Source organism: Egretta garzetta, unplaced genomic scaffold (genome assembly GCF_000687185.1).
Source record: "Egretta garzetta isolate BGI_Z169 unplaced genomic scaffold, ASM68718v1 scaffold19, whole genome shotgun sequence".
In the NCBI taxonomy this organism is placed as follows: Eukaryota; Metazoa; Chordata; class Aves; order Pelecaniformes; family Ardeidae; genus Egretta; species Egretta garzetta.
Genome location: NW_009260768.1, coordinates 306,775 through 330,105, shown reverse-complemented (window position 1 = coordinate 330,105; position 23,331 = coordinate 306,775). Strand labels below are relative to the sequence as shown.

The following is a 23,331-nucleotide window of genomic DNA, read 5'->3' as shown; positions in this document are numbered from 1 at the left end:
AGGAGTGGATGCTGCCGCTGCTGTTTCTGCTGCTGATGTTCATAGTGGGCTTGTTCATGACGAACTTCCACTACCCCGAAGTGCCTTACCGCTCCCTCGGGCAGCTGGATGACCCTGCCTACGATGCCACCGGGGTCACCATCGCTTTTACGCCCGTCACTGTGACCACCAGGCAGATAATGAACAAAGTGGCCTTGAACTCTGTCATGGCAGGTATGGTTTGCCTTTTAAATGATTCTTGTTATTTAACCTAGTACGCGTTATGTTTTAGTGGTTCTCTGGTATCTTTGGTTGGTAGAGCAAATTCACCCCAAACCCTCCATTCTCACAGATAGTCTCTGGTATTTACATCACTAGCGAGGGCAGTGCGTGCTTCTGAGCTGTAAAGCTCTGCATTTGCAGAATAATACTCCTAAAACCCATTGGTTCATTCTTCTGAGGTTCACTTCTTCCCAACTGGTAAAGTATGAAGTATTTAAAGGTGCCAGCCTGCCCAGCAAGGACAACTGGAAAAGAGCAGTTTGCAATGCTATAAAAAGCCAAATATACACCCAGTGCCCGTGCATGCATTTCCAGACCTACAGAAGCTCATTGCAATATTTTTCTTATAAACTACAGGTATAAAACTGGAGGCGCTGGACAATGAGAGAGCCCTGCAGGAAGCCTGGATTTCAGATAGTGAAATTATAGGGGTTGTATTTAAAAGCAACTTCTCCTATCACCTCAGGTTTCCTCCTAGGGATGTGGCTATTCCAAATGACAACTTTGGATACATAGGTAATACAAAATGAGAACTTATGGGTGGGCGATTGCCTGGCATGGATAGGCATTGCTTTGTTAGAATAAACTGTATATGTTAAATGATTTAATAAATTGATAAATTTTTTTTCCAGTGGGCCACTGTCCATTTGAAGGGTTTCCCATAGTGCATGTGCATGCTTATCACAGAATCCCAGAATGGCAAGGGTTGGAAGGGACCTCAAGAGATCATCCAGTCCCACCCCCCTGCTCAAGCAGGTTCTCCTAGAGCATGTTAAACAGGACTTCGTCCAGGCTGGGATTGAATATCTCCAGAGAAGGAGACTCCACAGCCCCCCTGGGCAGCCTGGGTCAGGGCTCGGGCACCCTCAAAGTCAAGAAGTTTTTCCTCATGTTCAACTGAAGCTTCTTATGTTTCAGTTTGTGCCCATTGCCCCTTCTCCTGGCACTGGGCACCACTGCAAAGAGTCTGGCTCCATCCTCTTGACACCCATCCTTAAGATATTTGTATGTGATGATGAGATCCCCTCTCAGCCTTCTCTTCTCCAGGCTGAACAAGCCCAGCTCCCTCAGCCTTTCCTCACAGGGGAGATGCTCCAGTCCCCCCATCATCCTTGTTGCCTTCCTCTGAACTCTCTAGGAGTTCCTCATCTTTCTTGAACTGGGGAGCCCAGAACTGGACCCAGTGCTCCAGGTGAGGTCTCACCAGGGCAGAGCAGAGGGGGAGGAGAACCTCCCTCACCCTGCTGGCCACGCTCCTCTTAATGCACCCCAGGATACCATTGGCCACAAGGGCACCCTGCTGGCTCATGGTCAGCTTGTCATCCATCAAGACTCCCAGGTCCCTCTTTATCATCAGCTTCTGTAGAGAAAACCAATGATGTCTCACTGTTCTTACCTACGATGCCCTTAACCTTTCATTCTTGCAGATAACTGTTACAATTTCTCATCGCACTACTGTTACAGCCCAAAGTATTGGTACAAAGGCTTCCTCTCCCTACAGTCCAGCATCGACGCTGCTATTATAGAGGTAAATCAAATTTATGAACTGATGCGGGTGTCCTTTCATTTTAAATTTGGCCCAGGAAAGACAAATTGTTCTGGGACAACGGCAAGAGACCAGCTTGTCAGAAAATTCTGCGGAAAAGCGAATATCTTGCCATGTTATGGGCAGTGCCAGTGGGAACCTGAATGCAGTAGGAAGTTCCTGTGGAATATGACTGGTTTCAGTTGAGCCGTGAAGATTTGTAGTAGCTTTTGTGTCTCTTCAAAATGAGGGTTTATCTTAAAGGCTGTGCACCGAGTGCAATGCCACTGTTTGGTTTGGAGTATTTCTCGGATTCCAAGAAAAAGGCAATTCTTGCCAGAGACTGGGGTGGTACGAAGGTCTGCTGGATGACTTGGTTATTAATAGGCACCTCTGTCGCTTCTTGTCCTTCCTTTCCAAATTGTTCCTCAAAAATACACCAGGGTTAGGGGTCATTCCACCTGGCTGTGCACCTCCAGGCTGCTTTCATCCCCGGGGAGAGAAACGGGAGCTTGGGGAGCATGAGAGTCCTTTGTGTGTCTGGATCCTTACCCTGGGGGGAGCTGAAGGATTTCTCTCCCTCCAAGGAGAAGGGAGGGAGTCCAGCTGAGGTGCAGACACATGAGGGTGTCGGATGAACCCTTCCCTTGGGGCTTTCTTGCATTCCTTGTTGATGTTTTCTATAAAGCTGCATTAAAAAGTAAATCTAGGGATGATGAATCAGAAGGCTCCTTATATAAATACATCTCACTGTAGAGAATAAACTAAATACTGAGATGTTGACCTTGAATTCCTTTAGGTGGTGGCAAATCATTCTGTTTGGGAAGAAATGAAATCAATTGCTGGTGTCCGTATGAAGTCCAGGAGCGTCATGTCCTCAATTACATTAGAATACAGTTTTTTCATGATTACTATCGTGATGTGTTTCTCTCCGTTTATGTATTTCTTGTCGATGAATGTTGTAAGAGAAAAGAAGAAGCTCAAAGTATTGATGAAGATGATGGGGCTGCAGGATATTGCATTTTGGTGAGTTCCTTTTTAACCAAAGGATCTGTTTGCAAAAAACTCAGTGTACTCCTGGGCACGTGCACTGCCAGTAAGTTCAATGAGTTCTTAAGTTCTCTCCAGTACTCTAAGGACAAACCAGAAGGGTTGAGCATGGCAGCAGCATATTCTTCTTCCTCGGGTATTTCCTCCAAAGGTGGGTCATGCTCTGTTCTGCAGAGAATGTGAATGAGTTGACCCTGGGAAATACTTAATATTTTAATTTATAATGGTTCTTCCATGCCGATGAAGTTATAAAAATCAGTTATTAAACCAAAGTGTAATGCCACCTTTCCATCTCCAGGCTCTCCTGGAGTCTGCTGTATGCTGTTTACGTGATGGTCCTCTCCTGCCTGCTGACCGCTCTCATCGTGCGGGATGTTTTCTACCTCAGCAGTTTCCCTGCCATCCTACTGCTACTTTTCCTGTATGGCCTAGCATGTGTAAGTCGGGTTTTAAAGCCAAATTTTCTCACCATGTGATTTGTTACTGTGTCGATGAGCCTAAGCATTACTCCAGAGCCCTTTGCACGGTGCTCAGGTTGGTGTCCTTTGTACGGTCGTACAAATTGAAATAGCTGAGAGGATTCTCTGAAGCAGCAGCAGTCATTTGAATTACAGCCTGAAGGTCTGATAGGCAGTAAGTTGGCTAGAGAAAACCTGATCTGAAACTCAGATCAACCCACTAAGAAGGACTTTAGTGTATTTTATTACACAGGCCCAGCTCACCAGAGATCTGTTTACCTGGCAAATGGAAGAGCTACTGTTAAAGATATTTATTCTCTTCAGTGATCGAGGGAAACTTCTGTTCTTACAGATCCACCTGGTTTTCATGCTCTGCTCCCTCTTAAGGACCTCCAAACTTGCTGGCTCCATGGGGTTCCTCATCACTTTTTTCTTCGGATGCCTGAGCCTCATGGTGCTGATAGAAAACATTCCAGAACCATGGAAGTGGTTTCTCGGTCTCTTCTGTCCTTTTGCATTTAATGCTGGCATTGCAAAGGTATGGGGCATCAACTCTGCAGCTGAACCTTCCCAGTAGCGTGCTGTCCTGGGCACTCTCGGTGGGGACAGAGTACCTTTTGTCACAGGCAGTGGCAATGAAAGACCTGGCTGTACTTTGTTGAGAGAGAAAGGCATAGGAAATCATAGTCCTCATTTCAAAGGACTAGCTTTTCCACAGCTGTAAAGTCTTCAGATGCTTTTCATTCATATCCACGTCCTGTTTTGAAACGTCCACCGAGCTGAGCTGCTGTTGGTCAGCAAAGAGGGGCTCCAATGCCCCCATCCCATTCCCCTATTTAAAAAGCCAAAGAATGCAGAGAAAACCGCATCCCTCATCACAAATAATCTGCCGTTGTGCACTTTGGTAGCATCCACATGAACCCGAGGAAGCCCCAGCGAGCCCATCGCCTCACACAACAGCACCATTATCTTCCAGGGCTGGACCCCGGGCAGATGGGAGTTGATGCGGGGACATCAGCTCTTTGCTGCCCGATCGTTCCCCTCTTGCTGCCCCGTGACTCTTCCTGGCAACAGAGACTGCGAAAATACAATTTGAGTTTTCTGCTGCAGCCATCCGTCCTCCATCCCTGCTCTGGATAACTCTGTGCAGTTCCCCAGTGTTTCCATCAGTCATCTCTCCATAGCTCTGAGAAGTGCTTTCTAGCTCCAGTTAGTTAATATTTGATTTCCTGGTATATAAAAAAAGTCTGCTTGGGAGAGGAGATTTCTGCACCAGGAGCTGAGTTTGCTGCTAATTTACCATGTGCTTAAATCAAGCACTACGTAAAATTACACCGTCTCTGTCATGACCCTGTCGCGCCAAGAGTGCCAATATCGTGTTCCTTGTATTAATTCCTATAAAACTCTGATCTTTTCTTCTGCTTCTGGGTTGTTCTGGAAAATTCTGAATGAAAACATAAGATCTCTGTGTGGAGTAAATTTATTACCCTTCCTCATTAGAAAGAAAGGAAGAAAACTTGGTCAGTGCTGCCGATGATTTCTGGGTTAACAAAGTCAATTGCATCCATGGTTTGATGGCATGGGCAGAGTTTTCCAGCCTGAAAATTACTCTTCTTTGTCTTTTATTTCAGGTTTTCCATTTAGAAAAATATGGAATGGGTTTCTCTTTTTCTAACCTTATGGAGGAGTCATACTTTTTATTTTCGACTTACATTATGCTGGTCTTTGACTCAGTCCTATACATGCTGTTAGCTATGTATTTCGACAAAGTTCTGCCAGGTAGGTGTGATTTATGCCTGTGATCATGCTGTCTTCTTTCATACCTTTGATTTATATGGATTGCGTGTAATAGCTCCTCAAGGAAATGATGGGCTGCTCCGTTCTCTGAGACAACCAAAATAGCTTTTGGACTTAAAAAAAAAAAAAATATTATATTGCTGAGTGACTTTTTTGCCCCTGGCACACACTGGTAATTCCCAAATCAAAGACAACAAAGTATTTAGTGTTTTTTCTTTCTAATTATACTGCTGTTGAACTGTTTATGAGAAAATAGTGTAATAATGTGTGGGACAACATTTTAATTCATTAAGTAAAATATTTATTTCATTAGATATAGCCCTGAAGCCAACCTTCTTATCTTGTCTACCCCAGCTCCAAACCTCTTTTTTTAACTGGACAAAGTACCAATTTTGAGGCAGCCTAGTGCTTATTAGAACCTCCTAAACGTTTAGACTAGGATGATGTCTCGGTTGTGGCTTCGGTTAATGACAGATCATCTTCGTTTCATTCCTGTCAGGCAAATACGGCATCCCAGATCCTCCTTTTTTCTGCCTGAAGCCCTCATACTGGGTGCGGAGCAGGAAAGGCTCCACCAGGGAGATGCCCAGAACTCCAGCAAGCCCCGAGGAGCTCCTCCATGATAACGTGGAGCCAGTGCCCCCAGAATTCATGGGCAATGAGGCCATCAGGTTAAGAAAGGAGTTGCTATTCAAGCTTTTTGAGTTGGGTAGCTTGGGTTTAATGCTCCCACAGACCACAGCTTCTGCAGTCATCAGCTTTGTTTTGACTTATCCAGGCAATTTGCATGTTCATGAGGCTCTTGCAAAACGCTTCATTTCACAAAGAAAAATTAGAGCTAAAATGCAGATGAGGTAAATACATTCAGGCTGGTCACTAATGGTGAAATTTGGATAAATTCAGATTAAAGAAAAATGTTTTGGGGTTTTTTTGCTGTGGACTTTGTTAAATGTCCATTAGGAACAGCAAGGAGAATGTGGAGGCATCCTTTTGTAAAAATCCGTTGCAATGGGCTTGACGTTGTCTTTGCAAGGCTTGGCGCTCGTGTGCCCGGTAGTGATGCTCATGCCTGTGCACAGAGCACGCCAAACTCTGCTGAACGCCAGGGCTGCTTCCCAGTACCTCTCACTTTTCGTGCCATTTCTGTCATTTTAAATGACATCCACAAGAATGAAAAGGGTACTAGGGAAATGCATTTATAGGAATCCTGAAATAATATCCTTCTTCCCTTCCTTTTAGACTCAACAACATTAAAAAAACATATAAAAAGAAGGACAAGAAGACAGAAGCTTTAAGAGGTATGAAAACTGATACTGATTCCTGTTAAAAAGAGGAAAAACAGTTGTGCAAACATTTCAGTCAAACAAATAAAACACTTGCATTGCTTGAAAATGCATGTAAAATATTAATTGAGGTGACTGATTACTGTTTTGTTCAGGTTTTACTGATTTTCCATTTTTAATAAGACTAAAGAGATTCTTTTTTTCTATTGTCTTATTTCTTTTTCTGCTAAATACAGAGCAGCCTTCAGTTAGAGGTTTGCAGAACATTGCCCCATGTTGCTTAATGCACTTTTGGCTAATTATTGCTACTTAGTTCTCATACTTCTTGACTTGTCTTGCCTTTGACAATGAGTAGAGGCAAGTCAAACCTCATTTCTTCCCAAACTCGATGTTTTCATTCTAGGTTTGTCTTTAAATATTTATGAGGGTCAGATCACTGCCTTACTTGGCCACAGTGGGGCTGGAAAGACAACGCTGTTAAACGTGCTCAGTGGACTCACTTTGCCTTCTGAAGGTAGGACGGCACATGGTGGGACAAGGTGGGCTTGATTCAAAAGCTGTAAAGACCAGTTTGTTCCATCTCTTCACGTTTATTCCTGTAAATAGGCTCTGCAACCATATACAACTACAAACTCTCTGAAATAGGAGATAGGGAAGAGATTAGAGAGATGATTGGCATTTGCCCACAATTCAACACACAGTTTGAGGTCTTGACAGTGAAAGAAAACTTGAAAACTTTTGCAGAAATCAAGGGCATCAAGTCCAAAGAGGTAGAGCGAGAGGTAAGTGTGTGTTCCCCTGAAATGCATCTCTGCCAGCAACATGAGGCTGTAGACAAACCCCACATTTCAATAAAAGTTCCCTTTGCCTTGGGAAGCTCAAAGGGTCCACCTGGCTTTGTCTTCTGAAAATTGAAGCTGATGTCGAGCTTTGACCAGGTTAATAGGCAAGCTTGTGGCCTTGATGCAACCACAGCAATTCCTCTGCTCAACCCAAGGAGATGAGGATCCCCTCACCCCCCTGTATGGCTGCTTCTGATGGCGGTGGTAGACCTTGGTACATGCTCATAGTCCCAGCCAGATCTACTGCATGGCTAATAAAGGACAGAAGGGCAACTGGTGCTGAGAATGGACATCCTTGTGCTGTTCTAGGTGCAAAACATTTTGGAACTTCTGGATATCAGTAACGTTCAAGACACTCAAGCTGAGAAACTGAGTGGTGGGCAAAAACGGAAGTTATCCATTGGAATAGCCATGCTTGGAAACCCCCAGGTAAAGCAGCAGGCACCGCTCTGCAATATAGAAAATATTCAGGTCCAACACAAACTTTTTATGCATGTACTTTAAAGTGCTCATAATTATTAAAATTAATAAATTTAATAATTTCATTTTGTTAAATTCATAATCCATCTTGCTAGTCTAGTTTTAAAGCAGCTCGATAGTTCCCTGACCTCTGCACAGCTCCCGGAATAGCTGCCCTTGCATAAAAGGTGGCCTGGGTCTCTTGCCTTCAGGACCTGAGTCTTTCAGGGGAACACCAAATCCAAAAGACGTGCAGTTGCTTCAGCAGCGAGGAGAGCCTGATTTCATCCTTTCTGCAGGTTTTGTTCCTGGATGAGCCAACGGCTGGGTTGGATCCTCTGTCCAGGCACCGAGTGTGGAGCCTCCTCAAGGAGCACAGAGCTGGACGGGTGATCATGTTCACTACCCAGTTCATGGATGAAGCTGATATCCTCGCGGGTAAGCACGGGCTTAGCCTGTAGCATCTCTGCAGAATAACCCTGGAGCAGAACGCTCATGTGAGGTCCAGTTGCAAAAAAAGTCTTGAATGACTGCTCTACAGTAGAAATCCCTTTGGCTTTTTCTTTAGACCGCAAGGCTTTTATCTCGCACGGGAGGCTGAAGTGCGTCGGTTCTTCTCTGTTCTTGAAGAAAAAATGGGGGATTGGCTATCATTTAAGGTATCTACTTCAGCCCCAACAACTGGTATCTGGGAACATGCGTGTACATGGAGCCACCAGAATGACTGTAAGGGAGAAGCCACAGAACAGATGTTGTCAAAACAAGAAAATTAACAGAATTAATATTCAGTTAAATTAACTGAAGCAGCACTTTACTCCAGAGTAAGGAATGAGTGAAGTATGCTGGAGGGGTTTTTTATACATCTTAGCAAATACAATGGTAGTTGTTGTTTGTGTGTGTGTTCTTCTCCCAAGACTAAACATCTGTTTTCTTTCAACTGAACAGGATCCATGTCAGTGAGTCTTGTGACTTAGAGAACCTGACGTCTCTGGTTAAAAGATACATCCCCAATGTCACATTCTCAGGACACAGTCGATATGAGCTGAGATATAAACTGCCATTGGAAAACGTGAATAAATTCCCAGGTAATGTATATTAAAATAATTGAGAATTGTCCATAGAGACATAAGGACCTGTTTGTAATGAAAAATTGAGCAGACTACATGTGTTACCAAGAGTTTATTTTGCTTTTTGTTGAAAGAGAAGATAGTGAAAACAGAAAAGTGCATACAGACAGTACTGGTCCCTACCTGCAGTGGCACCGGGCAGACCCTTGCTCGCTGTGCCCATCACACTCAGTTTGACGGTCCCACAGCCCTACTGCCTTGGAGGGTGCAGAGCCTGCGATGCTGGTGCTCAGTAGAAAAACGTCTTCAAAGAGCTACGGATTTTGTGGATTTTTCCATCCTGGCAGCTCGCTGCTTTATCACTTTCCCCATGACTGGAGATGCCCCAGTCAGGTTGACTCCACCGAGCCAAAGTCTGGTCTGGAGATACATGCTTATGTTTGAAACCGCTTGTGTTGTCTCTGTCCTGCAGATCTGTTCAGTGCCCTGGACAGCTGCTCCGACCGGGGAATTATCAATTACGGAGTTAGCATGACAACTCTGGAGGATGTCTTCCTGAGGCTGGAGGAAGAAGCCACAGTGGATCAAGAAGGTACAATCCTGGCTACAAATACACAATCCAGCTACTCTGCAATAACCCCCGGGCACGCTTCCAACAGCTGATTACGAGGTGGCTCAATTCTTCACACGTTACAACGTAGAAGTTGGTCTCAGACATACATGTGCATGTGGAAAACTCTCTGCAGGTGAGCGCATCCTTGGGGAGGAGTGGGCAGAAGCAGGACCGCGGTGCCCCGACGAGACGGAGCCGGGCTCCCTGCTGCTCTCGGGCACTGGGAAGGCAGCAGTCGATGGCTTGGCCCTCTGGAGGCAGCAGGTCTCTGCCATGGCATGGGTGCACTTCTTAAAGCTTACGAGTTCGGTGAAAAACCTGCGATCAATGTAAGTACCAAAGCGATTCTTGCTTGCAGGTCTGGAACTGGGCACAGTCACAGCAAGGGGGGGGGATAATTTTCACACCTCTGTTTCAATGAGCATTTGGATTAATTGATATCAGGTCTTGGCTCTGAATGATCTTGGTAATCTGCACTCAGAGGAGTGGAAAGCTTCCTCCTTTCCAGTGTCACTAATACAAAATATCCCTTCCGTGCATTTTCATTTCTATACTGAGTGATGTATGCAAGGGAAACCTCTTTCTGAATAAAAGAATCATTCAGAAACACTTTTATTTCAGATGGAGGAGGGAGCTTTAAAATAAACTGGTGTGTACAGAGAGAGGAGGGAAAAATACTACTTTCAGAATTCCTCTTTAATTATTTTTTTTAAACTTCTCTCATGCTGCCAGTGTCTGAATTCATTTGGTCCCATTGGTCTTCAGTCTGGCATGCTGCCGGTTCCTGGTGGGGCACAAGAAACAGAAGGGAGGTGCTGATTTATGAAAAACTTACATCTTAAGGAAGTCTGAAAGGCATTTCACGGCCCTAAAAAGTCAAGCACTCCAGATCAGAGGTCCTCTCCCTGCCAAATTTTGAGGGTCTCTGTGGAGGATCAAGGTTTGAGACTTCTGAAAATAAAATTGCTGAAGATTTTTAACAGAAAAAGCACTGGGTAACCTGAATGTAGTGTACCATTCCCAATATGCAAATGTATTCTGCTGAGTATCTGTTTTCAGAGTGTTTATTCATCTCTTTCTGAATGTAGTTTGCTGCTCTATGTGGTTTTTCTGCTTCCTCTGGTTTTGCAACTGTCCCTGGTTGCTGCCTGGCAGAGCGTGAGTGCTTGGGAGCTCTCACCTGCACGGTACTTCTTGCCCCTGGGGAGGAGGGCTCGCTCGGAGACAACCAGCCTCCTGGTCTACAACAACACAGGTGAGGGGAACCAGCCCTTCCTCATCCGTTCCTATTCGGGGGCTTCTTGGAAAATAAGTGAAGAGAGCAGACGGCTGTAGGATGGAGGGGGATCCAAGGGATGGTGAAGGTTTTGGTGACGGAGCACGCCAGGAGATTCCGGGCCTGAAATAATTCATTTGGGCTGTGCTTTGTTTGCTAAAAACTGAATTACCAGGTACTGGAAGTCTTCTGTCAAGAGCATGGAAATAGTAATTTTAATGGGTTGTGAATGAAGCCTACTTTGGCTTCAGCAGCTGGTGAGATCCTGATGCAGTGACGTGAAAAGGGTTATCATAGCAGATGGGATTAGAAGTGACACAGGTCTTTCCCTGCCCCAAATCCAGACCTCTATCCAAACAATTCCTGCATTTGCAAAGTGCGGGATACTCAAACCAGGCACCATAATCCAGTAAGGGCTCAATAACGCTGGGTCAAATTAATGGTCTACTTCCAGCATTTTACCTTCAACACTCCTATGAGAGGATGCTCCTTTATATTATTCTGCCAGAGCATGATACTGGTGGCTTCATCAGACCATCCGCAAGGAAAATACATTTTGCAGCAACTCTGCAAAAGCAGCAAAAAAAATTACAATGCAAGATTTGGTTAATGAGGCTGAAATCCATTAACTTCACAGAAATGAATGTGCAGTTATCCACAAGATACGTGCTGCCTGATGTCCACTGTTATTAGACTTTCTCTGTTTTAGTTTGGTAGTCATGGATTTAAAAAAAAAACCAAACCATCAAAGACTCTCTTGTTGTTCAGTATTGTGATGCCTCCACTTTTGGCTTTCACACCAGGCGCAGGCATTGAAGACTTTATCCACATGCTCGAGAGCCAAGATCTCACAGTGGAAATAAAAAGTGAGGAAAATATCACAGAGGAGCTAAGCCACAACGGGGCTATAAAAGTGTCTCGCAAAGGCCAGGTGAGGATTTCTGTTCTCTTCCTCCTGATTCTTCCCAACAATTAAATAATTAAGCAAAATGCCTCCATCAGCTCTGGGGGATGGTCCTATTGAGTAAGGCCCATGGGTACAAAGGTTTGGAAGTAGTTTTTTCACCAATAAACTGCATGCTAGAAGAGGCCTTATCTGCCTCATCCTCCTCCTCAGACTTTTCATTTCTGTAGGACAGCTACACAGACTCCCAATACCTAGTCATTTGGGGGTTAGCAAACAAAGCATAGGCAAAATGAATTATTTCAGGCCTGGATTCTCCTGGCATGCTCTTTTTCTACTGCTTCCCTGCAGATGAGAAAAGCCAAGAGTTTTCATCTTGTTTTCTTGCTCTTTGAAGAGCTACAGGTTTACTCTGTTATGTCACATGGAGGCCGTCAACTGCTTCCCGGTCCTTGTGAACATCATTAGCAATGCTATGCTGAGAGCCTTAAATTCCACGGTGCACATTCGGATCTGGAGTCATCCATTTTTCGCTGTAAGTGTCAGAGCCTGGCAGCCAGAAGGTGTCAGAAAATAGTTCTTAAATCTGCTTAAGGTGTCAGGAAGTCATCAGATTTTAATGGGAAGCCATGTGGGGCTGCCTGTAGCTGTAGACCCACCTTGCTTGGTGGTCACTCTGGGACCATCACATTTGACTTCAGAAAAACCGAAGCTAATTTTTCCCTTGTGGGTCTCAAGGGCTGTTGAACGGAGAGGGTGGCTGGGAGGATTTCTTCAGGAGGTCCCTTATTCTCTACGTGACGTTATTCAAGCTGTGTCCCATCAATTGATAGAAGAGAGAGCTCACCACGAGTCTAGTATGGAGGAGTGGGACCTGCCCCACACATCTCTCCTCACCAGCAGCAAGCATTTTGCAAGGCTATGGTTTGAGGAAAACCTTCTTCCTGTCAGTATTTGCTTTCAAATCCCCCTTTGTGTTCATGCTGCCCTGTACTTGATGAGAAATGCAGGAAGAGGAATTGTGGCACCTAGCCATTGCATTGCAGATGTTTTCTACAAATGCTTTGTTCTTCTGTTTTCAGACAGAGAATCCAGGATTCTGGAATTATTTTGTTTCTTTTTACCTCGTTTATATGCTGTTGTTATTCCCTGGTTTTCCTCCTCACTTTGCAATGGGCTACATGCAGGATTATAAGGTAAATTCCTTGAAATGGAGCAGATTTGGGTTGGGCAGAGGGCATGACAACTGCATTGCCATGATGACGTTTGAATGTGATTGGCAGCTTGAGGCGTTTTGCTCTGTGTTGCCATGAGCAGCTTTGCAGCCAGCACAAAAAGCTAAAAGACAAAAAGCAGTGGAATTTTACCCCAGTATCGCAATGGTATCAGCTTTTTCTTAGCTTTTTATTTCCTGGAGCCATTCCCCGGGGAGCAGTTGGCCAACGAGGCACCAACAATAAACTTCCCTTTGCATTGTGCCTTCCCAGGTGGGAGCTCGTGCCCAGCTGCGGATCTCGGGGCTCTTTCCCTCGGCTTACTGGTGTTTTTTTTTTGGTGGACATCCCACTGTGCTGGCTTCTTCTCTTCTCCATGTTTGGGCTTCAGCTTGCAATGAGCAACAACGTTTCTGGAAGCATTGACTGCCTCTTCTTGCTGGTACATCCCATTCTGGTGATTGCTCGTTCACTAGGGAAGGATCAGGGTAATATTTTGAGGACCTGTAGGGGCAACTTATACGCTGTGGGTGCAGACGGTACTGGCACATCCCTGGGTCCCCAGATGCTTATTGACCTTCTCCTTGTTTCACCTCCTGCCATTTGGGTTTCCCCAGCTGGAAATAAAAGGCAATAAATTTTGCCTTAATATACTCCTTTTTACTGAGCAGTAAAATTGTGGTAATTTCTGAATGCCCTGATCTTAATGTACAATCATTTAAACTGAACCACATTGCTATACATAGGTTTCTGGTTGTTTAGATCACTCAATTTTCTCCAATGAAACCCCCTTTTTTTTTGTGTAGATCATGGGTACTTTTGGCTATGGAATTTCTATCGTTCTCTTCCTCTACTTGATTTCCATCATGTCTCACAAAGGATGGAACTGTGATTTTTGGTCTTTTATCCTGATATTGGTAAGCATATGGCTAGATAAAGTGCTGTAGGTTTACAGGAATGGATTTTGAGAGCTTAAGGATGAACAAGAGGTCAAAACACCAAGTATAGATGTAGAACGTAAATGCAGGCATGTGTTTTATAGCAGTCAATTCTATATTAAATTCATGTCACCATGTTCTCTTCCTACAACCCTACTGCAACATGGGGAAATGCTTGGATCCACCCTGAGCTGGTGCAGGAATGGAGGAAAAAAAGTTATTTTATCGCTCTGTTTAACACCTCACATCCAAGAGATGTAAGGTGTTGAGACATGAGCCATCAGGTTAGATGCAGACAGCCTAAGCCCGAGCCGGAAGGAGATGGGTTATTTGGCATGAACTGGGATAGGAAAGAACAGTGCAGGATCCCGTGCTTCATTCTTCTGCCTGAAGCAGCCCCGTCTCTGGGAAGAAGTTTCGTTTCTTGCCTTTATATTTCTTGTCCATATTTAGAAATTCAACAGGGAATTGAAAAGGTAGTCCCACACAATTTTTAAGTCCAGTGAGGAGCATAACCCTTCCCATCAGCTAAGTTACCCTCTTGTTTTGTTTTTAGGTATGCTTTGTTTCTTATATCATCAGCAGAGTCATCGATTTCTTAACCGGCATTGGAGTCTCCCTCTATGTTGTGTCTCTCCTGATTCCCGTGTACCCACTGATGGGTGTAATGACCAACTGTCAGCAGGTAAGCGGTGGCACTGGGCAAGGAGACGCACCCCACTGTAAGACACAACCGTGTGTCCGCGTGAGCAAAGTCTGGTGGTAACCGCACACTGTGTTCTGGGAAGGCTCATTGGTTTCCTCTCATAGGTGGGGTTTTCCAAATGGCCAGAGCGCATCGTTAGATGGCCGTTTCAGGTCAGATCTAATTTTTCCAGCTGTTCCTTATGGCTAGGGAGTACTTCTCATGCAGCTGAGCTGTGACTGTAGATTAGGTAAGCACTCTTAATTCTTTCCATGCAGAGTCAAGCAACTCAGCTTGAAAAATCATAAGAGGAAATTTGAAGTTATGCATCTGACTCCGCATGGAAACTGAGTGAGAATTAAGAATACTCACAAGGTGCTTTACTCCGTGTCAGCTGAGGGGGGTGGTGGAAAGTCAGCTAAGAATTTAACAAAACTCTCCAGCTATGTGCAAGACTCTGTGTGAGCCATAAGTGACTGAGGAGTGAAGTCCAAAGAGAAGAGGCTCCTCCTCTGTCCTGTCCCTCTCGCCTCCACCTCTTCTCCACCAGGACCCCAAAGGAGAGTAGACCAGATGTTTTCCCGTGATAGGCCATTACCCCTAAAAAGGGAGTCTGATATGTGTACGGAGTGCCGTGACATTTTCTGGAATAGGACTGGGGATGCCCAAAGTCAAACATCTGTATTTGTTCATCTGTATGGTGAATACTTTTGGTAAAACAGAAGCTTTTGTATATTTTGTGTATTTGTTGTTTGCTTTAACCCTTCTAAAGCTAGCCAGCATTATACTAAAGGATTACAGGTCTTCATTGTGTATTTTTTTTTTAATTCTTACAGATTTTTGTAAAAGACGCTGAGGTATTTGACGTGATGCCAGTGAATGAAGTACTAGCAGCTGTCTTTGCAGTAAGAAAACATTTAAGATTACTTTTATATAGGTACGTGTGTCTCCTAAACCCCATCCTACGGTATGAGGAAGCAGGCAAGAAACCTGCACTCGTGTCATGCAGAAGGAAGATCTCGAAGAGTCTGGATGACAAATTAAACCCCTGTGCCAAAATAACCTCACTCCTTTGAAATGGGGAAGGGAGAATGACATAAGCCCAGCTCACTTAATGCGTCCCTGTTGTCTTATGAATTGTGTTTCTCTCCTGCCATGGGTATTTTCCGCAGTGACAGTGGAGTTCACAGCCTTCAGGATTACCCTGGGTTTAGATGTTAATTGACTTTATTTTCTCATACTGTGTTTTTCCCCCACGCATTTTATAACACTGCCACCACCTTCTCAGTTCCAGACATAGCAGGATGGAAGGCCAGGATGTTAATGTGGCAACCTCTTTTTTTCAGCCCTATATCCATTCTGTGGGTTTCATTTTTCTTCTTCGATATTTGGAGATAAAATATGGAAGAGCAGTTCTGAGAAAGGACCCAATATTTAGGTTTGTATAAACACACATTCACCACAGGCACACACAAGATCTAAACTCCTACCACACTGCTTTTCCTTGAAGACAACGTTTTGATGAAATATGATTGCTTTTGTGTCCCTATATTTAAATATATTTTTTTAATACTGGTGATTTTTTAGAACTAAAATAGCCCCTTAAATATTACAGTGCTATGATAACATGAAACAGCTCTCAAGCTTGTTAGTGTCTCCATGCAGCGCTGCCTGTGCTGTGTGGATGTACCAGCTTGGTTCTTTGTACAACACAGAAAGATTATAAATCTAAAAAAATAATACTAATAATTAAAAAACCACAAAAAACATTGAACCAGAGGGACATTCACTCTTGGTCTATCTAAAATGCATTGGTGGGGAACAAAGGTAAAGAACAAAATGTTAAGATGAATTTTTCGGGTTTGTAGAATTTCCCCAAGAAGAGAAAGCAGCCACCAGCACCCCAAGGAGCTCGAAGAGGAAGATGAAGATGTTAAAGCTGAAAGAACAGCAGTGAGAAACGCCATAGCAGCTCCGAGTCAGGAGGAGGTATGACTATTCCCTACTATGTCCTTCTCATTTTATTTATATCAGTAAGAAGTGCGCTGGTAAAAAACAAACCACCAAGTACCAGAAGTGCAAGTCGGTCCTCTGGCTGTATCATTCTCGCTGGGAAAATCAAAATCCCAAATGTACAGTGTGGGTCCCATCAGGATAGAGAAGAAAGCTGTTAAGAGGAACATGGACAATAAAGTGTCCTCTTGTACCTCATATTCTCTGTTGGTGAACTATAAAATAAATTCAAAGATCTTCAGAACGTTTTCTGACTTTTTTAGTGGAAAAATATTACTGAAGGACTGATGCTATACAGTATATGATAGACTAATCTTTCTTCTTCGTCCTTGCTTTCAGAAGTCAGTCATTATTGTCAGCAATCTGTGCAAGGAATTTAAAATAAAGCAAGCTGGTTCAGTTTTTAAGAAGAAGAAAACGGCCACCAAAAATGTTTCCTTCTGTGTTAAAAAAGGTGAGAACTGGAACTGTCATCCTAGACCTGTTTTGGACCCCTGATCATGCCCAGAGAGTTAATTCTTTGCAAGTTCTCGATTACCTGAGCAAGGACATAGAGGTCAAATCCGTTTGCACTGTGGTTAAGGCATGGTTGGTCTGTGGTTGATGTGCTAATGAACAACATGATGCGGATGCATCCTATTAATTACCTTTGACTCCCCGTTATCTAACGTAACATAGCTCCCTCTCTCCAGGATCCGCTTCCGCAGTGGCTTCTGAGTGACCTGGGAGCAATGCCCAGACTCGTAGCATCAGTTAGAGTTGAAACATTATGGGCTCTCAGAGCATATATTTATACTGTTTACTCTTATACGATCTTTGATATTGGCATGGTCTCTTTTATATTTTTTCTTTTATGGGACTGTGCCCAATATATTTGTTGAATGAGCAGGTTTGCTAAGAAATTGTATGTATTGATTCCAGGAGAAGTATTAGGACTTCTGGGGCCCAACGGAGCTGGTAAAAGCACAGCTATCAAAATGATTACTGGAGAGACGCCACTGACTGCTGGGCAGGTAGGAGGCATCTGGAGAAACAGGATAGATCCATGATACAAGTGCAAGTGCAAACCTTGTACCTGTGCTAAGCTAGAATTTTTTTCCAAGCATGATTAGGGATCAAGGCTTTAACTGAACGCGTTGGGCTATTAAATCAAATAACATATTCATAAAAAATATTGTGAGCTACATCTAACTTTGACAAGCAGTTGCATCTACCCTAATTGGCCATGTTTATATTTAGAAACCATGTAAATGAGGGTTGAAAAATCACTCCCTTGCTCTTTGGGTCTCCTCGCCTAAATCCCAATGCAGCCCAGAGCCTTACTCTGAACCATACCCTTGTGTCTGTGCAAGGCTCTGTGAGAGCAAAACGATCAGCCTGGTTGTGCAGGTGCTGATGAAGAGGAGCAATGGAGCGAGCCCTCACCTCCAGGACCACACGCCTGCCTTCCTGGGCTACTGCCCGCAGGAGGACCCGCTCTGGCCAGACCTCACCGTGCACCAGCACCTCTGGGTCTACGCGGCCGTGAAAGGGGTGTGCAAGGAGGATACAGCTGCTGCTGTCAACCGGTACGGATGGAGGGTGTTTCCAAGGGGTTGGTCAATGTTTTATCCCCTGATCCTAGGGCATGGGAAGGGGACCAGAAAGGCAAAATTCACTGTGAGCAAGAAGCAACCTTGAAAGAAACTCAGGAAATGGAACTGCAAAAGGGATTTTGTGCTAAATGCTGTGATTAAGTGAGTGGGTTAAGAAAATCTCCAATTTGCCTAAGTGCATGTGGTGGAGATAAATTTACCACTAATATCCTTTTGCGTATGTTATCTTTAGGAAGCATTTCTAAACTCTCTGATGTTACAGTTTGGCACTACAAGAAAGGGTGCGTAAGTGCTGCCGGCTCAGCCGACACTGGTGAGGTGGAATGGGTTTATAATGCTGTTGACGCTAATGATTGGGTTAGAAAAGAGCTTGTGGCTTATTCGGTCCACTTTGCTTCAAAAATTCACTTATGTTTTAATAACACAATAAATGTTTAACAAAAACAAGCAGGAGTCAAGAGCAAGGGGAACAGAATTCCTCTTTCTTATCATTTTGGGACTCCTTGGTGAGAGTATTGAGTTGAGAATGACAAGAATGTTCTTTTTTTGCTTGTTCCCTTTCCCCACAGAATAGTGAATGCTCTGCAGCTTCAAGACTATTTAAAAAAAAAAACCAGAAAATTATCTGCTGGCATAACCAGAAAGGTGTGTTTTGTTTTACCTATAATGAGCACTGCAATGCTCATAGCACAAACCAAAAATCCCCTCCATGAGGGGAGGGACCTACCTGCACTCTGAGCTACCCAGGAGAGCATCGTGTTGTCTCTCAACGTGGGCTGATGGAAATTAGCCCTTTCCAAAACCACGTTCCCTATAAATCGGAACCTTGATTCCCATAAACAAAGCAACACTGTCCACAGTAGCCAGGGACTACAAAAGATTTGACTCAAACCCCTTTCCCTGTCATAGCTGTGCTTCGCGGTGTGCATGCTGGGCAACCCTGCGGTCTTGCTCCTGGACGAGCCATCAACAGGCATGGACCCCAATGGGCAGCACTGTGTCTGGTGAGTAGGACCTCATGCACTGTGCCACCGCAGCGGTAAGGGCGTTGGAAGCCAAGAGTAGGTGGCTGAGTTTAGGTAAAGAGCAGTTTGCCCCATCTGTGGTTAGTGCTGCTCATCGCATGCCAATGGTTTTATTGGAAACGCCATCTCCCTGGTTCTCTCTAGCTAAAGCATGAGCAAGGAGAGAGAAAAACCATTTTAACTTCATCCTTGTTGCAAACTTTAGGACAGTCATGTATAGGATTAGGAAGAGTCCATAAATGGGCTTGAGTCAAAAATATTTCTTTTTGTCATTATTTGGAAGTATTACCATGTGCACATCACTCTAAAGTTGCTGTATGTGAAATTTTTACGCTTGTTTTAGGGAAGAGCTTTTGCGGGGACAAAGGAATAAGGAAAAGTGTCCAATATTCCTAGGAAGTGTCAGCTTTTTTTTCCCCCTTTCTGGTCCTCAGGAATATGATTCGTGCTGCCCTGAAAACCAAGGAGACGGGCGCCATTCTGACGACGCACTACATGGAGGAGGCAGAGGCACCCCCAGCCACATGGCTGAGCTGGGAGATGCCTCCTGGCCTCTCTTCAGTCCATGCAGCGACAGGGCTTCTCCTCCAGCCTCACCCACCTGACCCCATCACCATGGGCTCTATGAAGTGCTCCCCGCGGTTTCACCAGCAGCACAATTTGGGAAGGAGCAGATGGTGGGGCATCAGTGGTTTCACACTGACATCTCTTTTTTTTTTTTTCCTCCCTCCCCTGCAGGTGCATTGGTTCCATTCAGTACCTGAAGAACAAGTTCGGTAAAGGCTATCTACTAGAAATGAAGGTCAAGGATCCAGAGTGCACTGATCTCCTCCATGCTGAGATTTTGAGGATTTTCCCAAGTGCAGCCCGTCAGGAGCGGTAACTATAAAATATGGGATGAACAGTGGCTCCAACACTACCTCAGCCCTAAAAATGTGCCTGGTGTGATGGCCACACACAGGATCTCAGCTGGACAGGGATAAAGAGCTCAGACTTTCTATATGGGGATCTGATTTGATAATGTCACCACATCCAACCCTGTTCCAAAACATCCATAGATCCATATTCATAGTGTGATGTAAAGTTTTGATCCCAGAACCTCAATACAGAGCAAAAATCACTTTTTCTTCTTTTTCTTCAAGGTTCCCCTCTTTGCTAGTCTACAAGGTTCCAATGGAAGATGCACTGCCCCTGTCTCAGTCTTTCTCCAAACTAGAGGAAGGTAAGAACAAAACAAGCTGACTTTTGGAAAAGGTTGGAACACAGGCTGCTAATTTCCAACTCTCTCTCCATTTCTTCACAGCCAAAAGAAACTTCAACCTTGAGGAATACAGCTTCTCTTTGAATACTTTGGCTCAGGCACGTGATTCCAAGGCCAGTCATGCTGTAAAGGCATGAGTGGGAATAAAAGCTGCAGCAAGACCTGGGCCAGTGCAGTGGCAGAAGGCTGCTCCACCAAAAAACTGCCAGGGGGTGGTGGGTGAGGGGTTCTCTGCCAGAAAAGTGGTGAAAAATGTTTGGATTTTTCCCTGCTGGGATTTAGCACGGCAGGAATAAACCTGGGCAAAGTGTTTCTGCATGACTCCACTCACCCAAGGCAGACACCCGGGACTTCCAAGGGATGGATGCCCTTGGTAGATGCCCATGCCCAGCCTCTATGGTTGCCCTTGAAGCAAGCAGGTTATTGCCGCTTGTACAGGGCTGGTGGCAAAGGTGAGGAATGTTTATGTCAATCCACTGGTGGGCAAAACCTACTCTACAGATGTACCTAATGGGCAGCCGGTGCCTCTCAGCAGGTTATACCAGAGAGCACAGCAGTCCTAGCCACTGCGTGTGTGCTCCCCACCATAAAGCCACTTGACGTAACCCCCGTAGGGGTTGCGAGCTGTACCTCCTGTAAAGGAGCATCACAGTGTCTAGTGAATGTCAGAGAAATAATCAGAGCTTTATCTTGCCCATTTCAGGTGTTTTTGGAACTCTCCCGAGAGCAGGAAAAGGATAATTTTGATCTGACTTTGGATGGGACTTTTGAATGGAAACAACTTCAGCCTGTTAAAGGTCTAAGATGCCCATTTACACATTACTCAGTATTAACCTAACCGATGTGATACTGCACATATTTACTACTGTTATCAGCATACCACAGAGTGGAGGAACAGGCTCTGCCTTCCCAGCGAGCATCGGCGGAGGGCTCCTCTCCAACGCAGAAGACATTTCACCTGGCCTCTGCAGGTGTCTGCATTTCCAACGGCTGGTTGATAAAATAGTGCCTGCACCGGTGAGAGCTCTTGGCAAGCAGAGCAGCATGAGCAGAGGGACAGAAAGGTTTGCAGAAAGAAGGGTCAGAACCCATTTCTGGGGGCTGAGGCTCTGCTTTGCTCAGCGGATCTGGGTGCATCAGGGAGTCTGGACACACTGCCAAGCTTCTGGGCTCCTCTCCCACCAATGCGTGGGACTATTTGCCTACAACGTGTTTTAAATACATCTTATTGAAATTTGTACTCTATTTTTATACCCTTCCAATAAATGGCTCTATAGAAACCACAGTTACACCCTCAGATGTCATCATAGCTGTGGACCGTCAGGAGCAGCTGAGCAGCTCAGACTCCTTCCCCTGGGGATGGAGGTGGTTGCAAAGGGCCCAAGGCTGCTGGCCAGGTGGCTGTTTACTGTCACGTTTACTATCTCATTACTACCTCATGTTTATTATCTCCAGCAGCCTGGCTCGGCAAACGTGCTCACCCATTGCCCTCCCTCCACGCTGGGGCAAGTGGTTGTCACTTCTTCCTCTGGAAACCAGCCTGGGTTGTTCAGCCTGGAGAAGAGAAGGCTCCAAGGACCCCTTACTGCAGCCTTTCAGTACTTAAAGGGGGCTTATAAGAAAGATGGGGTCAAACTTTTCAGCAAGGCCTGTTGCAATAGGACAAGAGGTAATGGTTTTAAACTAAAACAGGGGAGATTTAGACTAGGTATAAGGAAGAAATTCTTTACAAGGAGGGTGGTGAAACCCTGGCATGAGTTGCCCAAAGGGGTGGTGGAGGCCCCATCCCTGGAAACACTCAAGGCCAGGTTGGACAGGGCTGTGAGCAACCTGATCTGGTTAAAGGTGTCCCTGCTCCTGCAGGGGGGTTGGGCTGGGTGATGTTTAAAGGTCCCTTCCAACCCAAACCATTCTATGATTCTATGATTTCCTCCTGACAACTTGGGCACGCGTTATCCCTATGCCCAGCTCATTTGCAAAGGTTAAAACTCTCACAGAAATATTAAGTCCAATCCTCTTTACATAATCTGCAGCAGTGGCTGTGTTGCAGTCACTGCTTGTGTATGTTCCCCACTCAGCTTCAAAACACATTTTGGCAGTTGGAAGACACCTATTTAGAGAGATCATGGTTATTTCCCTCCTGGTGGCACGACGGCTCTGTTTCTTCTCCCCACCCACGTGGAACAGGTAAGTGAAATCATGAACATTTCGGTCGCCTGTTCATACACTCAGCTCTGGGAAATGGGAACTCGGTGAAGGGGAAGAGTTTTATTTAGTGCCCTGGGGATATCAGCAGCTCTGGGGAACTCAGGCCATGAGCCTCCTGATATTATGACAGCTTATATGGTCCATTCCTGTTGGGGTTTTTTCATCAGCCATTTGTGGTTTGTGCCTCTGGAGATGCTGCTGGTGAGAGGTGCCCCTCTGCTGTGGTGGCTGCTGGTTTGAGTGGACTGGTAAAACACCATGGCTTCCCCCTCCTCTGCCCCCTGTATCCCTGCTCTTACACACAGACCCTCGCTTCTTTAACCAGAAAATCTGTTTTCTACCCCATAGCACCCTTTAGAGGTCTTTGATCGATGTAAAGATGCAACCACTAATAGAAGGCCCAGCAAACAAGTTCTGTCCCAGGGAGAGCAACTCTGGGAGCTGGAGAGGGGCAGCAGAGTGCACTAGGATAGAGGGAAGACAAGAAAGCAGGGAGCAGGACCGAGGTGTGGAATCTTCTCACAACAATTGCATTTCCTTCTCTGGGGTGAAGAGCAGCTCCTGCCTTGGCTGTTCCTTCCAACACCTCTTGCACAGTTGTTTCGTCTAAGTAACTACCACCAACACACTTCACCCTCCACTACCATAGGTTTGACAGGTTATTCTCCATGATGTTTGGGGCTTTCCATTGTAGAGGCAGATGAAGCAAGCAGAGCTGGTTCCATCATCTCCTGCACAAGGAGGAGAAGGAAAAAGACCCACAGAGAGTCCCCCAGAGGTGAGCTGGTTGGAGCTGGGGCTTTGCATTCAGCCCTGAGGGAAGGGGGACAGAGCTCGTGACATTGCCAGCACACGGC

The 23,331-nt window shown here is 45.1% G+C and overlaps 2 protein-coding genes across 2 annotated transcripts in view; both read left to right on the top strand.

Annotated features, from left to right (window-relative positions):
• Positions 1 to 21,104, top strand: part of LOC104132826 (ATP-binding cassette sub-family A member 10-like) — a 24,250-nt gene extending 3,146 nt beyond the window's left edge. The window contains 38 exon segments of the mRNA XM_009646161.1: positions 3 to 213; positions 619 to 777; positions 1,689 to 1,789; positions 2,586 to 2,812; positions 3,135 to 3,273; positions 3,647 to 3,832; positions 4,926 to 5,073; positions 5,591 to 5,762; positions 6,331 to 6,389; positions 6,778 to 6,888; positions 6,981 to 7,156; positions 7,526 to 7,645; positions 7,975 to 8,113; positions 8,244 to 8,334; positions 8,621 to 8,760; positions 9,215 to 9,334; positions 9,489 to 9,684; positions 10,444 to 10,610; positions 11,435 to 11,562; positions 11,933 to 12,076; positions 12,624 to 12,731; positions 13,023 to 13,078; positions 13,080 to 13,191; positions 13,556 to 13,666; positions 14,244 to 14,372; positions 15,209 to 15,277; positions 15,719 to 15,810; positions 16,241 to 16,361; positions 16,725 to 16,839; positions 17,307 to 17,398; positions 17,775 to 17,953; positions 18,550 to 18,625; positions 18,890 to 18,984; positions 19,440 to 19,525; positions 19,710 to 19,884; positions 20,148 to 20,227; positions 20,309 to 20,364; positions 20,970 to 21,104. Coding sequence (XP_009644456.1) covers positions 3 to 213; positions 619 to 777; positions 1,689 to 1,789; positions 2,586 to 2,812; positions 3,135 to 3,273; positions 3,647 to 3,832; positions 4,926 to 5,073; positions 5,591 to 5,762; positions 6,331 to 6,389; positions 6,778 to 6,888; positions 6,981 to 7,156; positions 7,526 to 7,645; positions 7,975 to 8,113; positions 8,244 to 8,334; positions 8,621 to 8,760; positions 9,215 to 9,334; positions 9,489 to 9,684; positions 10,444 to 10,610; positions 11,435 to 11,562; positions 11,933 to 12,076; positions 12,624 to 12,731; positions 13,023 to 13,078; positions 13,080 to 13,191; positions 13,556 to 13,666; positions 14,244 to 14,372; positions 15,209 to 15,277; positions 15,719 to 15,810; positions 16,241 to 16,361; positions 16,725 to 16,839; positions 17,307 to 17,398; positions 17,775 to 17,953; positions 18,550 to 18,625; positions 18,890 to 18,984; positions 19,440 to 19,525; positions 19,710 to 19,884; positions 20,148 to 20,227; positions 20,309 to 20,364; positions 20,970 to 21,104 — 4,821 coding nt within the window.
• A 1,287-nt stretch (positions 21,105 to 22,391) lies between these two features.
• Positions 22,392 to 23,331, top strand: part of FAM20A (FAM20A golgi associated secretory pathway pseudokinase) — a 70,246-nt gene continuing 69,306 nt past the window's right edge. Inside the window, exon 1 of the mRNA XM_009646160.2 lies at positions 22,392 to 22,453. Coding sequence (XP_009644455.1) covers positions 22,392 to 22,453 — 62 coding nt within the window. The remainder of the gene's footprint in view (positions 22,454 to 23,331) is intronic.